The sequence below is a fragment of the Nansenia antarctica genome, assembly GCF_963989245.1.
Source record: "Nansenia antarctica genome assembly, chromosome: 5".
Taxonomy (NCBI): domain Eukaryota; kingdom Metazoa; phylum Chordata; class Actinopteri; order Argentiniformes; family Microstomatidae; genus Nansenia; species Nansenia antarctica.
This window is the reverse complement of record NC_137690.1, coordinates 17,849,744-17,866,866: the sequence shown is the minus strand read 5'-3', so window position 1 is coordinate 17,866,866 and position 17,123 is coordinate 17,849,744. Positions and strand designations below refer to the sequence as shown.

Here is a 17,123-nt window from a genome sequence, read left to right as displayed (position 1 = left end):
TTTAAGCATATTCTAGGGGGAAATTGGCATTTGAATCTAATTTATGCACATTTCCTCTTTCATCGGTTGTTTTTGGACTACATGACAACTTGATTTGTTGAAAAGAAAGAAAATACCTACACACTGGCTGATGCTTTTGTGTAGTTTATTTGCAACGTTTTGACCAAGAAGGTCTTGACTTCTTAACTAACTTGAGCTGTGCACACTAGATGTAAATTACATGGTGAAGTTAAGATGAACTCTCACCATCATAAACATACATTCACACAAACATTTTGACTATAGACAAGATGTTGTTTTAATTAACAGAGTGATAATTAACAAACATCAGTACCATTAGTGTAACTACTGGTAATGGCTAGTGGGTCACCTACTTCAACTGGTCTGAAATAGCCCTACATGTATTAGTGATGTCCTCTGGGTCCTGATCATAGACTTTCTGATGCCTGGCTTCATGCTCACTAGTTTAATGCCACAAGGGGGTGCCCAGAATTCAAGTCAACTTGAGCTAGCACCCCTCCATCTCTGTTGATAGTTCTGTGGCAAACATTAAGATTTAGATTCGTTAATCTGAATATATGAATGATTAGAAATGGATACACATCCTGATGATCTTTGAATAGCATCCCTATGTATAAAAACAGACAGGATTGATTACCAGGGCTGGAAGCGAAGTAGAACCAATGCCCTTATAAGGAAGTCAAAATTGCGTAATCACATTTGACGTCACGACAGTCACAAGACCCCAGTCACGGCTGCGTTCGTAAATTCGCTCTGGACATCAGATTAGCACTCACGGAATGCCTCTTGTCCAATCAAATGACTTGGTCCTTTTATGAGGTTAAACCCAGTGTGCGCTTCGGCGCTCTCAGAGCAAACTTACGAACGCACCCAGCACAGCTGAGCTCTCAGGCTCGCAGCGCGGCGGTAGATTACGCTTATATGTGTTATGTGGGTTCTGACACCATGGTTGTGACGAAGGAACATCTCCGGGGACCCAGACGTGTCAACTCCGTGGAATCAGTGGACTGTCGTCACTAAATGATCAAGAACGCGTCAGTTTAAATAATTAAAATCCTCGTTTGGGGGCTCATAGTAGTTCTGGTTCACGGCTTTGTCTGTGCGTGGCGAATGTTATTGTCGGGCTAGCTGCTAGCTTAACTAGTCCAAGCGGCACCCCCGACGTTAGCTAGCTAGGAAGTAAAGGTTGTACGGTCACGTTGGCGCTAGGTTGGTTGCTAGCTTGGCAACTTAAATTAGGTGAGAGCGAAGTGTTATAGGTGATGTTCTCCGTACTGTCGTACGGCAGACTGGTTGCCAGAGCTGTCATCGGCGGACTCTCTCAGACAGACGGCCGCGACTACAGCCTGGTGACGGCGAGCTGCGGCTTCGGCAAGGACTTCCGAAAGGGCATCCTGAAGAAAGGCATGTGCTACGGCGACGACGCCTGCTTTATCGCCCGACACAGATCTGCCGATGTTTTGGGTGAGTTCATCTGCGAAATAAAACGCACACACGATTCTATATTGTCGACAAAACAAGTAGCCAAGTCACCTATTACTATTAGCCAGGGGGGTTGTGCACATTCAGCTAGCTCGCTGGGCTATTGTGTTAGCTGCACATTCACTATCAAACAATAGCCCTGCCGCCATCAGATGATACTCAAAGCGGTTTGTTTTGTGTTGTGTGATGGTGAAAGTATGAAAACGCATTGCGATTTATTTGGTCCAAAGCCATGAGTACTGTAGATGTACTAGAGTTATATATTATAACCAGGACTAGAGTGAGGCACACCTTGGAGGTGAGAGTGGATGCAGGTGGCCGTCATATCCAAATATGACATTGTTCTCCACAGAGGGGAAAGAGAATAGTATTTGTATTGTTGATAGTATGTATTGAGGTCATGGTAGTTGGGATGCTGGGTGTCAATAGTACAGTTATGTTATTTACTCATCACCTGAGGTATAGATGGCCCCTCAATGAGTAGGATTAGTATACTAGCTGCGGGACGTTTGTTTTACACACACAATTAGTATTATAGGGCTGTGGTCTTTGTACCTGAGCAGGGCCTTAGACAACGCTCTAGCACAGATCCTGTCTAGGTTTTCGTTTCTTACCAGCATTTAATGTTATTGATCGAGCAGGGGAGTCCTCTCACCTAGTTTCCGATGTCTAGTTCAGGCACAAGGTTGAGAAGAATAAATAAATGAAAAGCAGCAGACACTGACTGCAGGCTGCAGCCCTACACCCAGCGCTGTTTGGCAACTAGCTGCAAAGCAGGACATCTCTGCTTGTTGCTACATCTATGAGCCTCAGGGTGATTGACAGCCCTTGTATGGACACTGGATGCAAATTTCTTGTGTGACTTGAGTCAGACCCTACTCCCACCATAGGCAGAGCAATGTATTAGCCTAATTCCCATCAACATCAAAGATGTAGGCTATTTTGGGGGTATTTCATTGAGTGTGAACCATATTGTTTGACCTCAGGTTAGTGCATGGAGTTGTTGCCGCTTGATAAAGTAACGGGACAACATGCTGCAGATTTGTCATGTCTGCCTATGTGAAATTGGTTCATAGGAAAATAAACCAGCTCAGTAATATGACCATTTTAAAGGAGCATTTCCTACAGAGAGTCTGAGACAAAGAAACATGTATTCTCTGAAGTGTCATTGCTCTCTCATTCTCAGCACTGTCTTGCCCTGTACTTGGTGTCCTGTTTGTGTTTTGGTGAAAGTGCCCATTGTTTTTCCCATCACAGATGGTGTGTAGGGCTACTTGTTTCCGTCAACTCTGAGGTCTTCCTTCCTTTGTTGAATGTGGACATCTTAGGAGTGTCAATCTAGATTCCTTTGCAATTCATTATTGACCTAATAACTGACTGCTGTGTGTTTCTTTAGGTGTGGCGGATGGAGTTGGTGGTTGGCGAGACTATGGGGTGGACCCATCACAGTTTTCAGGGACCCTGATGAAGACCTGTGAGAGGCTAATCAAGGAGGGACGCTTCGTCCCCAGCAACCCTGTGGGCGTCCTTACGACCAGCTACTACGAGCTCCTCCAGAACAAAGTGCCTCTGCTCGGTGAGTCAAGGCAGCCCCAAGCACAGCATCTCAGTCGTGCCTGGGAACAAGAGCAAAAACCAGTCTCTGGCCTTTGATTCTGGCAACCTCTTGGAATAGGGAGACCATATATAGACAGTGATTATGTTATTCGTGATTGTACTATAGCAGCTTTGCACGATAGCCTCATCATTCTAACAGAAGTCTGTCTTTTTAAAGCAATTTTGGCATACACTTGCATGTCTCCATCACGTCATTTAGTGGGAGGGCTATTTAGATTAGCAGATAAGATGTTTGCATCATGAGTCAGAAAGCAGCAGCCCAAAATGCTGTTTTACCTATTCAGAAAATATATTTTCTTGATCACATTGCTTCACTGGAATAGGACAAGCAGTGACATGTGGGATAAAACAAAGCAATGCTTACAACATTTTTAGTGTGGGGGGGGGGGCAGTCTCATGGGCTGTAATTTTCCATCATCTAGCTTGGAAATGGGGGGGAGAATAACTCTGTATTGTGTTTTGTTGGAGCGTGGAAGGGAATGGTCTTGAGGCCAGCAGCAGTAATTGTATTACAGTAGAAATAACAGACAAGAGAGGGAGTGAGTCACAGTGCGTGATCTGGGTTGGTAGGGAGCTTCCAAAGCACATTCTGGTGGTCCAGATGAATCATCAGCAGGGAGTGGCCGCACTCTCAAAGCCATGTTTTCGCTGGCTTGGTTAGCTGGTTTCCTTTGACATCCTCCAGGATTTCTTCTTCCTCCCAAAAGTTGGAAAGAAATGTATTGACATGACTGCCTCTAACTAGAAGATTGGCTTTGATATGACTATATGGAGCCCATGTAACCCAAAAAATGATTGCCTAGGTCTTCATCATGGGCTTAAGCTTGTAAATCTATTTTGTGACAATGATTTAGTACAACATTTACATTTACATTTTTAGCATTTAGCAGATGTTTTTATCCAAAGCGACTCACGACAAATACATTTGTCTTAAGTAAGTGAATCATCTATCCATCAGTCATCGTAAGAAAAAGTAATCTATACTACGGCCAGTGGCCATTGGAAGTCATAATGCTAGAAGAAGGGAGAATTAGTACACAATTCTATAGGCCTACAAAGAAAAATGCATTGAAACAAATGAATAGATCTAATGATTTACTAATGGGTGATTAATAGGTGCTGCTAGTACTGTATGTCCTGTTCAACCAGAGCAGGTACAAAGCAGAAGCTGGGTGGAGAATAGAGAGAACCGCTCGTATGACGTGACCCGTTTGTCTCCTCCCCAGGCAGCAGCACGGCCTGCATCGTGGTGTTGGACCGGCAGAGCCACCGGCTGCACACGGCTAACCTGGGAGACTCAGGCTTCCTGGTGGTGCGGGGCGGAGAGGTGGTGCATCGCTCAGACGAACAGCAGCACTACTTCAACACACCCTTCCAGCTCTCCATCGCCCCTCCGGAGGCAGAGGGAGCCGTCCTCAGCGACAGGTCAGACGCTCGTCGTGACCGACTGTTCACATGAACAGCCCTCTATGTATGGTAGCTCTCCCTCGCTCTGTAGCAAGTGCAGTGTTGGCTACAGTGTTGGTGAGTGCCGGGTGCCTGCAGGCCAGGGGTGTCTGGGGCCACGTGCTGCTGCCTCTTGTTGCGGTGGCGTGCCAGCAGCAGTAAAGCAGATGTCAGTGGAGCGCAGGTTGGGTGCTGGATCCCTGCCACACTCTCCGTCAGGTCAAAGTCTCATCACACAGGGGTGGACTGTGGGCTCTCCTCACCCCAGCCAATCCCACGCCTGCTGGCCCACATGCCTTTTCACTCATGTAATCTTGAACTGAACTCTATATATATATATAATAACTGTGGTAATTTCTCTTTGGTAAAGGATTGGAGTGCTTTTACACCAGATATTCATGATTCATTTAATACTAACCTTAATCTGTCCATCGTTTAGGTAATATCAGAGGCATGTTACATTCCAATGTAGGACAGTAGGGTTGAAAGGCTTAAGTACAGAGAGTCTGTCAGGGAGAGTCTGGCTGCATTCCAGGGACTGAACTCGACACTGGACACTGAACGTGGCCCAGATCTATATGTGTGTATCACTATGACGACAGTGCTTTACCAACATCTCATGAGACCAAGGTGTGCTTTTCAAACCGCACACCATGTGACTATTCCCTAAATTACTTTTCCTCTTACAATTTTCCACTAGTCGGTAGCAGTTTATTTTACAGCTGAAATATGAGTGCTAAATGGAGACTAAAACTGTATCACAATCAGGTATGAGACCATGACCTCTAGTCATGTGTGCCAAGCCATGTCCTTCTGTCCTAAAGTGGAACATAGTGGATTTGGGGCCGTAGTGTGTGTTTGTGTGTCTGTGAGCTCAGGTGTGGGTGGGTTAGAGGCCCAGATTAAAGTGGGCTTTGTCAGGCTCAGACAGGCCAGATTTCCTGTAGGGCTGTGTGGGGGATGACCAGTCAGACATCCAAGGAGGGGTGGAGGGGGAAGAGATTTAATGGGATCATAACCTGGTCACTATTGGCTGCAGAATCAACATATTTAACTAATGCTCCTTAAGATCCTTCAATAAAATGTATATTATTATTATAATACTCCTTAACTAATGCTCCCTCGTGTAACACTACTAGCTTGACCCTGACACTGTGTCTCTTTGTCCCACTCAGTCCTGACGCTGCAGACAGCTCCTCCTTTGACGTCCAGCTAGGAGACATCATTCTCACTGCCACAGACGGCCTCTTTGACAACATGCCAGACTACATGATCCTACAAGAGCTGAAAAAACTCAAGGTAGGGTCTCTCTAAACCCTGTTTTTCTAAGTGTGGTTCAAACAGGTTCACCGTTTGAGTCAGGCATGTATAGCGTTAAAACAACAAGACATGCCAGGAATGCTAACACGTTGTCCTCCGTGTTCTGTTTTTCAGAACACCAACTATGAGAGCATCCAGCAGATAGCCAGGAGCATTGCAGAGCAGGCTCATGTTCTGGCATACGACCCCAATTACATGTCGCCTTTTGCACAGTTTGCCTGTGACAATGGATTGAATGTTAGAGGTAATGGATCACTTTTACCCTTCATGCGAGCAGAGAAGGGAGAAAGCCATGGTACTTAACAGTCCATTTGCTCCTGATGCTGCCTTTATGAATTTCCATTTCACTGTTGTCCTTTGCTGTTATGCTCCCTCCTTACTGAAAATGGAAGATAGTTCCAGAGAGTTTAGAATGTCTGTCCTTTTCCTGACTGTCTTTTTCCTCTTCATAGGAGGAAAGCCAGATGACATCACTGTTTTGCTGTCGATAGTGGCAGAGTACACGGACTAGAGACTGCATGGCTGGAGAAGAGGAAGGTGTTGCACAGCTTTGATTCCTGCTGGTCAGGATTGGGGACTGATGTTGGTGGCTGATACCCACCTCTCCTGGCGCTTTACGGCCCCAGTACACCTCCCCCTAGGACCATCATTGCTCCAGGACCCTCTGTAGGCTGTCCCAATCAGGTCCACCTCTCAGGTGGCCATACATACAGTCTACATACCATCAGAGGGGTGTCAACATGTGGAGGAAATGGACAAACAAAGCAGAGGGTTAAGTTCTGATATACCTCTCTGGCTCAGCTACAGCAAAGTATCCATCTTGGAAGCCTTCCAGTTGTCACTGAGTAATCCTCACCGGGATGAAGAACGTAGGCACATTGGAGATGAAGCTCCCACATGAGAAGGATGAGACCTTTATTTCCGAGCATAGGTTTGGGCCTGGAGCAAAGCTCAGGAGGCAGATTTAGTAAAAGGGGTCAGTGGTAACCAGTGATTAGATGTTGGAAAGGCAAGTATGAAAATGTGTTACTCTGTGGTCAGGTTAGACAGGGACACCATGAACCCAGTGATCCATATTAACCAAGACAACCAAGCTGATTTGGTACAGGAAGTGGCAGTATACCACCAGGCCTGAATGATTGTGCTTCATTGTACAAGACTGTGCAAACAGGGCCACAACAACTTCAGTGACTTGGATTACATAAAATTGAAATGGAAACAATTTAAGGACATGAAATTATTACTATGCGGGCATAAGGGCATATCTCATTGGGAAAGAGACTATGTGACACTTACTTTTTTGGCAGATTTAATAGGGTGCATACTTTAGCCATATCAGTACAATTTGGGTTTTGCACAGACCAAATTAATCTGTGTTGCTAAATCATTTTTAAAGAATATAAAAAAAAGAATAAAATTTTTTTATATATAGAGGTGTCAAACGCATAATGTCCTCCCTGTAATGTCATGCCTAGTGTGAAGGTTGAGTGTGTACGGTTGTTATGTGTTAAAGTACGGTAACCTATTGTGTGTCAGATGTACTTAATGTGTACATGTCGAGTGGGTGGGTTCTGTGTAGGATACACAAGTGTTTTCAATATCCACTGAGGTGCAATGGTTGCAACCATTCACGCACAAGGTTAAAGAAAGCATATCTGAAAAAGCTTAACGTAGACATTGGGCAGGTGACCAAGCACATTTTTTTATGTCTTTGTTTGGTGGGTTGGGTAGATCTGGACTGATCAGTTTCAATGTAGCTTTAGCAACCATTGTTCACAATCCACATTTGTCACCTCGTCACTTGTCCCTGCTGTAAAGCTTCAATGGCACATTTGATAAATCATTTGAATCACTTCACTTGTTTTTATTTAATGTTGAACTGCAGGTTTTTATCTGCTTTCTCTGGCAACATGTTCATTTTTGCTTAATTCATTTGCTGCAAATTTTCACTGTGCATTTACATAACTCCTGTGCAGCAAGTTTGTAAGAGTGACATTTTGTTTTTTTAACATGTACTATGTACATGATGGTCAGTTATACATTGCAGATCTGATGTGCCTTGTATCAGGTGTAATTGATACTGGCAAAATTGTGTATACAATTATCCCCTTAATCCCACAGTATGTGCCAGCTACTGAGCATAGACCCTGAACCTGACAAGTAGCCATATCATTCACATTTATTTTTCCCATCATGCCCTGCTGTCTTAATACAAACTTAATATGCGCCATCTGATGAAAGACCCCCTATTGCCCATGTGTTCTAAGCCTTCCACCCTTGGGCACATTGAAATTGAATGATGGAGATATTTATTTTCATTAAAAAAACATGACAGATGATCGTAGAATCTGTAATAAATGTTCCATGTACCTTTTGGTGTTCTTTTGTTTTTGACTATATGGTGCTCCCCTCACTGCAAGCTACGGTCTTGCCTCAAGGGCTTTCCCGTAACTAGAAAAGGTATTGGTACAGCGGTACAAACTGATATAGAGCTACCAAAGAGGAATCAAATTGGAGTTGAAGGGCACCTGTTGGTCGATATGTAATCTGAAGCATTATGGCACTGAATGGTTGAGCAGAACTTCACCAGCCTTTAAGTGCTCCTCGGGTGGTTCAAGCAGTCCTCCCCATCAGATGGCACCATCAATGTTAGCTTCCCCATGTCCTGTTCATCACTGACCTGCCAGTACCCCTGTTGTCATCCTCCAGTCAAAAAGCAAAGTTTGTTACAATGAGAGTTGCATGTATCTATATATTTTGTGTGTACAGTTCAACAATGCAGATACAGGTTCTGTAAACATTTTCAAGGCTGTAAAATATTTAAATAAAGATTATAGTATTTATTATCTCTTTGCATTGTCATTTTCACATGTTGTTTGTGCACTAGAACATTGCTTCGTATTGAGATACAGTGCTGTAAGTCTTTGGACAGTTGGTCTTAAAAATAAAAGATGTCCTCTATCGTTCAGCAATTTAGATTCAGGATCAAATGATACAGATGTGGTGGAAGCAGTGGCGGACTCAGGCTGTTTGAAGGGCAGGGCACCTACTGCACAACATGGGACCCCATCAGTGCACATAGTCAAGTTTAGACCATTGGAAGGGCAGCCAATAGGGCACCTCCTCTCCTTTTGCCACTCAAAAGGGCACTTTAGTGTGACGTTTTTCAACTGTGGGGGCACATGGTCAAGTTTACACCATTGGAGGGGCACCAATAGGGCACGTCCTCTCATTTTCGCCACTCAAAAGGGCGGTCGCCCCCCCTGAGTCCGCCAGTGGGTGGAAGTACAACTTTAAATATATTTAAGTAGTTCAAAGGTTGGTATATGGTCCCATATTGATTGCATGCAATAATTGCATCAAGCTTGCCCCTCATAACTTGTTTGATGCCTTTGCAGAGTGCTTTGGGTCATGTCTTTCTCAATGGTGAATGAATCGTGAATGAATGGTGAATGATGTGTAGAACCTTTGTTTGAATAATTCAGCAGAGAAGAACGCTTCTATTCCCTTCTGAATACATTCTGATGCTGCCATGGTTATAAACAAACAACCATAATAAATCATGAAGAGTGAGTTAAGAGGCTAGCTACCAAAATATATCCAGACATCGTTCACCATACACTCACCATTGGGAAGGACCCAAAACATGGTGCAAATGCATCCAAGAGTTTATAGATTTGCAGACTTGATGCAGTTATTGCATGCAAAGGATATGGGACCGAATAACCGTTAGATTACTTTAGTAAACTTCTGTCTATTCGCAGTGTGCTGAATATTCCCTTATAAGTGTGTTGTTGAGGGGCACAAGATCCATACATAGCACAGCGGCTCCTACCTGCTAGTTTTGCCTCAAATGTTGGTGTGTTTAAGAATCTTCATGCATTTCTGCAGAGGCGTTGTGCTAGCAGATGAAGCATGGTCCTTGCCAGGTTACATTTCCCAGCTCTGACTCATTCATTCCTTGGTCTCAGAGGCAGTATTCCAGGAATAGGGCCTGTTCCACTGGCAGTTGTGTGCTCTTATGCAACATAGGGAAATTGAATACTCAATGAGAATGTCCAGTCTGATCTGTGGGTTCAATTACACTTTCCGCAGCCTCTGGTCCAGTCAGTGAGGGTTGTTACTATCAGCACACAGGTGTGGCATCTCCAAGCACTACAGGAATTCGTGTTTTTATGAGAGGACCAGATCAAACATGCATTTAAATCACTTTAATATTTTTTTATTTTATTCTGATCTTCTGTGCTACTTCCAATTCCAATAGCCTGGTACATTCAAATAACTGAATAGTCAAGTCAAGTCAAAGTGCATCATCACAACGTCTCAATACACTGAATCACCATTATATAAGTGACAGATTCAAAACAGTTACATATTGTATAAGGTACATTCATTGAAATTGGCATTAACATTCAATAAAACATATTTTTACCCAATTATGGTTTGATGACAAAACTTGCAAGGGATATAAACAGTTGATAAAAAACGCAAACATTGAAATTACAAACCTTTAACAATAAAACCTGTGCATACAAGGCAAACAACCAAGTCAAATGATCCAATGACTATTCATTGAAGTTGTAGCTTGTGTTTCCAGCATCATCAAATTGTAGATGTCAGTGAGAAGAGTTCTTGGACTGGTCATTGATTCAGGGTCAGAGTGCACCGCTGACCCTATCCTCTCCTCCGTCATCCTCTGTGTCACTGGCACATGCTAGACTGGGCAGCATGGTGGCACAACCATCACCCTGCCCATCAGACAAGGCCTCAAAAAGGAGGGAGCGAACCTAGAGAAACAAAACACATCACATTAAGAGACAGCTGAACACGAGGAGCATCTACTCTCGTTCATTACCCCCCACAAAGCAAGCTTTGAACGGTCTTCAACATATGATCAACGGTATGGTCTGGTGGCTCTTAGGGACGAGAGCAGGGGATAGGAGAGTGGTGCAGACATCTGGGTCACCAATGCAGAGGACTTTCATCCACCACAATTAGCTTTCATCCTGTTTATCAATCGTACCAGTGCAGGTATAAGGTATGGTAGGCATAAGGTATAAATGCACTCATTGAGATTTCCAGTTGAAGGTCAAAGCAAAGCAGGCACTATTTGTGCTTTGGCACACATCGAAGAATGGTACAAGAGCCTGCCAAAATCTTAGAACGCAGACACTTGACGGGACATGCTGGGGCCATTCAAAGTTCAAACGGCAATCTCGTTTATCTTGATAGGGAAAGTATGTGTTACCTTGGAGTAGGCAGGAGCTGGGATGGAAGCAGGCTCTCTGTCTGTGCGATGTGTGGCTCCGAGTCTGTCAGAACCCTCTGTGCGAAGCAGGTCTCTCATGAGGGCTGCTCCACTGAACACCGGGCTTCCTTGGCTGGATGCGATCATCTGGCCCACGGCAGAAACGCCCCAGGGTGGCCCAGCATCCGCCTCCCCTGGGCCATCAGGGAGACCTGCGACACCGCCACACCTGAGAGCATATGAAGCTTGTTACTAGGTTCACCCCCCTCCTGTGCTCTTCCTACGGTTAATAGGAACATCTCGTCGTCTTCACTCCGGGCTTAATCTTTTTTTTTTTTTTTTTACATGCAGATTATGCCTGTCAATTAATCTAAAATCATTATTCTAAGTGTAAAATGAAATTAAATCATCATAGTCGCTCTATTCACGTATTAATGAGTGTAATTACATCCGACAAGGAAAGATTTTGACGTCCCTTGATAGATTAGCCGGTCATTTATCAGTATGTTTGAGTGGTATGCCTCTGCTCTCATGAGCATGTGGGCTAACCACTGGGCCTTGTGAGTTACTGCACCAGCACGTGTGTCACTGTGTGAGGGAGAGAGAGGGGAGTAGAGGAGAGGGAGGGAAGAGCTAGAGAGAGCCACGGTAGGGAGTGAGAGAGGGACAAACAGAGAGAGAAAGAGAGAGAAAAAGAGGCTGACAGAGGGCAGGGAGGACATTTACTGTACGCATACACCCACTCTCTGTATAAAGCCCCCACCCTGGAGCGACAAAGAGCTGTTCAGCTTTGGCTCTGCTCCGAGGCTGCCCTCGCTCTCCCCTGTTCTCAATGCAGCTGAGGACACGGTCTCTCGCTGTGTCTCACAGCCTCTCAGCATAAACATGCTTGTCCGTCCATAAACACCAACACCGCTGCACCGCAGAGAAACAACCAGAGTAGGACCGGATAGAAGAGCATCACCGCAGGGGAGAGAATGTGAGCACCGAGGGGCCCCCGAAAAGCAGGTTTTGTCACGTGAAGAGCCTACAGTACACACAAACAGAAACATAACCGTGTGCAAACACCCTCCAGGTTTCCTCTATTAAGATACAGAAGAATTCCATTTGAAAGCTGTGAGAAGCTGAAGGGGTATGAATAGGAAAGAGAGCCTCAAGCCTGGAGAGGGGTACTGGAGGGGTGGGCGGTACTGAGCATGCTGCTGATAAGGTACCAGAGTGACGCTGTCACAGCAGTGCAGGTGACTCACAGCGGTGCAGGGAGAGACACAAGTGACCCAGGTGTGCCAAACGATTCAGGCCAGGGACTGGTGCAGAGAGAGAGAGAGAGAGAGTCCACCAGATGCTAAGCTTACAGGGATGGACGCCGGGCGGAGGGAGACAGACACACCGACACAGCTCAGAATCAGCAGGGTACAATAACCGGTTACTGTGGGGGATGTAGGGATTAGAGCCTGTCAGTCTGCTAGCCTTCTGACCCTGCAAAGGCTTGCCCCAGATAGCCTGGCTCAGTTACACAGCCACGGGACTCTGCTGTAAACGCCACGGCCACTTAGGAGCCCAGAGAAACACACAAGGACAAACTGCCCCTGGCAGGAGCTCACCGCAGGAAGCACGGAGAAGTGGTTCAAATTCACCCTCCTCTACTGTCACATGATTGTCAAGGCACATCAATCTCATCCTGTTACGTGCGACTGACTTGAGTCATCGCTTTTCCTATGGACACATTTTCTACTATTAGTAACAAGGGCTTCCCTTGTGTACTTGAAACAATGCTGGAACATTGTACAAATTACTCAATAACATCCTAGCTGAGAGTCGGTTGAGGACTGAACAGAGTCAGACGACGCAGACCGACTCAGAGGGCAGCATGTGACGTAGCCGTGGTGCACTACACAACGTTGGACGACATGTAGGACAGCCGTATCGGTGGAGACGGTTACCTCGGTGCCGCAGGCGCCTGGGTCTCTGCAGCTTGGGAAGGGCTTCTGCTGGCAGCGTCCTCCAGGGTAGCCAACACCACACTGGCTTCCAAGACCATGTCCTCCACACTGAAGGACACAGGCCTGAAACATAGCAGTCACACACGGACAACATCAGCATACTTAGTCCGACCCTTCTGCTGTATGCCACCGTATGTCACACCCCCCCAAGGATCTTTCAAATGTAGCCAAATGGCCAAGGCTGGCCCATGAAGGATCTGTGTTCATTCCCAATTAAGAACAGCATGACTTTGTTTTTAGATCAGTCGTTGGTTTACAACCTTGGGGATCAGGATTCTTACTTTCCAGCAGCACCAAAGTGGGCGGACACTGGTAGACCGTATGATTCTGCAAAGGACAACAACCCCTAAAGAGGAGGATAAAGACAGACATCATACATATGGCATGTTTGGAGTAACTTCCTCTGATGGTATGGATTATTCACCACCGATGAGAATAACATGTCATGGTGGATTCCACGTATTGGTACTCAGGTAGACAGCTAACAATATATGGCACAATACAGGGGACAGGGCACAGATGACCCTTGCTGGTGTGGTCATGACCTGTGAACTTGTATGGGTCACAATGAAGAGGTGGTCATGTGTTCAGACAGCAAAACACACTGCGACAGATTGGACCAGCAGCAACACAAAGACTGGCTCACTGTCACAATCGCAGGCTGGCAGGAACACAGCAGTCTATAGGAACCGCTTAGCGTGGTTTTGGTGTGTAATGAGCCATTTCTCCACAGGCTACCCCAAAACAACATTCCAAGTCATTAGGGTCAGGGGTTGTAGGTCTGCGTACACAAAGCCTCATTAGGTGGACTTTATGGTTGATGAAAATTATGTAATGATTAGGTGAACAAAATGACCGATATCTTCCCATCATACTTGTTTTCATGTAGGTATAACCTGGTTCATCAGGGTTACATACGGTCTAGTCATATGGTCTCTAATTCTGCAAAGCCATGAGGGGGAAAGTCCACATGAAAATGATAGGGTACAGAGTCACCTGAACCCTGTCTAGGGCCATAAATAAAATTAAACAACACTCCAGTGCCCCTTACACATTAAATAGCCCTGGGTGTGCACGAGCACACACACACACGCACGCACACACGCGCACACACACACACACACACACACACACACACACACACACACACACACACACACACACACACACACACACACACTACTCAAAGGCTCATGTGACGGAAAAAAAGGACCATCCCAAAATAACCACCCTTACCCTCAACTCCTTCAGACAGAATGTTATGTCTGAGTGAACTCCAACCTGGAAGTGGTCAAACTCGCTTGGGTGTAAAGACATCTCAGTGTACATGGCCTTCGTGCGATCTACATCAACACCAATAATTCGTTAGATTATCAGACAGAATATATTGTCGACGCTATTTGTTTAATTGCAATTGTAGCAATAGAGATTGTACATCACAGGCCCCGAAATGTCACCATTTTCCTCTTCATAGTAGTTTTTCAGATTGAGGCTCAGAGGAGTCATGGACAGAGTGATCTCCTCCTGAGACGCTGGGAAGTGCATCACCATGTCACCTAGAAGTCTGCGCAAGAGAAAAAAACCAACAAACAAAACAACAAAACAAAGGTTTTAATCTATTTACCCTAAACCCATTATATGAATCACAGTTAAACTAATTAGTCCGCTTTTAATTATTCTCCCTAATTGTTAATCTTAGGATTTGAGTAGGGTAAGCGGATCCTAGTTCCATGCCTCCGGGTCAAATTAACCCTACAACCACTCTGATTCACTATTCATACAGTACACTGGTCACATGGCTTTCTATTTCCCTGTTCAAACATGACACCTGAACAGGGGCTGTTATCTGGGCTCACCTGGCCCGGGCCTTCAGCACGTTGGGACAGAGGTGAACGGGAAATACGGCCTGCAGAGATGCACTCTCCTGAAAACCCAGGTTGTGTGTTTTGATGATACCTGTCACAGCCAAGGAGGACAGAAGGGATCACTGGGACACACTGACATCTAGTGGTGATAGTAGGTAATACCACCATCTGAGAGGGAAATAAAGGCCTAGTGTAATATTACACCCACTGGACATTAGTCACACACCCACAAATCTAAAAGACAAGTGGAAAAAGATTTAATAGGGATTCAAGCGTTCATCTAAAGGCACAATATTTGTCAGCCCACCTACCATGTCTACAGTAAAACTGGAATATCACACGGTTGTCTGGGAGGTTGATGGATACATGACACCGGTCCACTTTACGCTCAATCATGGCCAAGCACCGAAACAGTGGCAGCACTGACTAAGACCAAAGGATGCACAATACATATACATATTACACTATTACAGGCATAGGTATGGATGGGCAACCCCACAGCATGGCACATAAATGATACCCTTGAGCTTCATATTATTAATTGGGTTTGCTTTTGTTTCATAACTTATTCTACAAAACCATGATGAACCATTCTCTGGATGAGTCAGAGACCTTTATATCCCCAAGCAACTTGAACAATACCTTCATGGTCAATTTGCATTTGACAGCTGTTCCACAGTCCTGAGCTGAATCTATTTCTGGGCGGTAGTGCTGGAAGAACAGTGGAGAGAAGAGGAAGCAGGCGTAGGCAGAGTGGGCTGAATTCACTGACCTCACTGCCAACTACAATCAAGAGACGAGACCAGATAGAGACACAAAAGGGTAATTAGGAACACTTGGATGCTACTATCACTTTATGTCAAACCTTTATGAATAGATTATTACCCCTTTCACCATGGGATCCAACCACAATTCGTCACCTATGCGTGCCAGGGCATGAATAGCCTTTCCAAACACTGTCAAAAAAGGAGTTTGACATACAGATATCAAGCATGAATAGAATGAATTTGCATGGCGGTCAACAGTCATATTAATGGTTAAGAGCTAACTAGCCAGTTCGACGAATGCATGGCTAGCTAGCAGTCAATCATTTTGACATGTTAAAATCAGAAAATGTACGTCGGAGACTTGTTATTGTGGTAAATTACAGTTGTCTATAATAAATTCAAGCCCTTACGTACCTTTCACACCGTTACCTTCAATGACACACTTCATTTTGACCACAACAAAGTAGTCTCTCGTGTGGCCGTGTGTGAGCCCTCACGGTGATATTAGCCCCGGTGGTGATATAGCCCTATTGTAACTGTTACTTATTCAGCCCTGTTTCGTTTTCATGAAAAATGGCCATGAGTCCCACAACTATTCAAATATTGGTAACTTTTTTATGTCAGGCAGGGAGAGGACCGCAGTCTATACCTCACAACAATTTTGACGCCAAAGTTCCAGCAGGGGCCGCGATAGAAACACGTTTGTCCTCGAGACACCAAATCAACATGGCCGACCCGCCTCCTCGAGACCAACAAGAACGCTAGGAAAACTGAAAAAGACACCTCCCAATAGATTTTCCACTATTCTGAATTTTGTGAAAAACATGTTTTAAAAATCTTCTTCAAATATACACAAGTCACATAACACTTGGTAATAAGTATGTACCAGTCCCTAACAAGTTTGAGAACGAAAAGTAGCATACCCTAAAAAATTACCACACTACATTAATCATCAACATAATTAATGAAATATGCAAATGAGGCTATGTCGGCCAATTAATGTGTCGGCCAATTAATGTGAAACTTGGTGTGACAGTATAATCATTATTATTATAATCCAAATTCGAACATGCCACTCAATATTCTGCATTTCCAGCCATTGTTTTATGTTAAAAAATAACACACAAATCTTGAACTGCAAGTCAGATTGACACGAAGATTGTTGCACAGTATGCTTGTACCAGACCCTGCAAAGTTTACTAAGGACAAGATCATACTTCTAAAAATACACAGCTACATGCAAATTAATATGTACCAAATGTCAGCCACTGTCAGTGACAAATGTCAGTCATTGTTAGTCTAATCAATCTCAAGTTAGTGTGCTTTGACACAGTGCCATAACAGAGATGTGTAG

The 17,123-nt window shown here is 44.7% G+C and overlaps 2 protein-coding genes across 2 annotated transcripts; one reads left to right on the top strand and one right to left on the bottom strand.

Annotated features, from left to right (window-relative positions):
• The first annotated feature begins 929 nt into the window (after positions 1-929).
• On the top strand, positions 930-8,693 carry pptc7a (protein phosphatase targeting COQ7 a). Its single transcript, XM_080530570.1, has 6 exons — positions 930-1,485; positions 2,900-3,079; positions 4,347-4,545; positions 5,742-5,865; positions 6,001-6,130; positions 6,339-8,693. Exons 1-6 carry the CDS (start codon positions 1,284-1,286, stop codon positions 6,395-6,397), a joined length of 894 nt encoding a protein of 297 aa, XP_080386696.1. The 5' UTR covers positions 930-1,283; the 3' UTR covers positions 6,398-8,693.
• A 1,643-nt stretch (positions 8,694-10,336) lies between these two features.
• On the bottom strand, positions 10,337-16,217 carry rad9b (RAD9 checkpoint clamp component B; the record flags this gene model as incomplete). Its single annotated transcript, XM_080532032.1, has 11 exons — positions 10,337-10,673; positions 11,135-11,363; positions 13,078-13,200; positions 13,419-13,483; positions 14,374-14,480; positions 14,595-14,701; positions 14,994-15,093; positions 15,314-15,428; positions 15,645-15,785; positions 15,888-15,958; positions 16,184-16,217. 11 exons carry the CDS (start codon positions 16,215-16,217, stop codon positions 10,542-10,544), a joined length of 1,224 nt encoding a protein of 407 aa, XP_080388158.1. The 3' UTR covers positions 10,337-10,541.
• Positions 16,218-17,123: the final 906 nt, after the last annotated feature.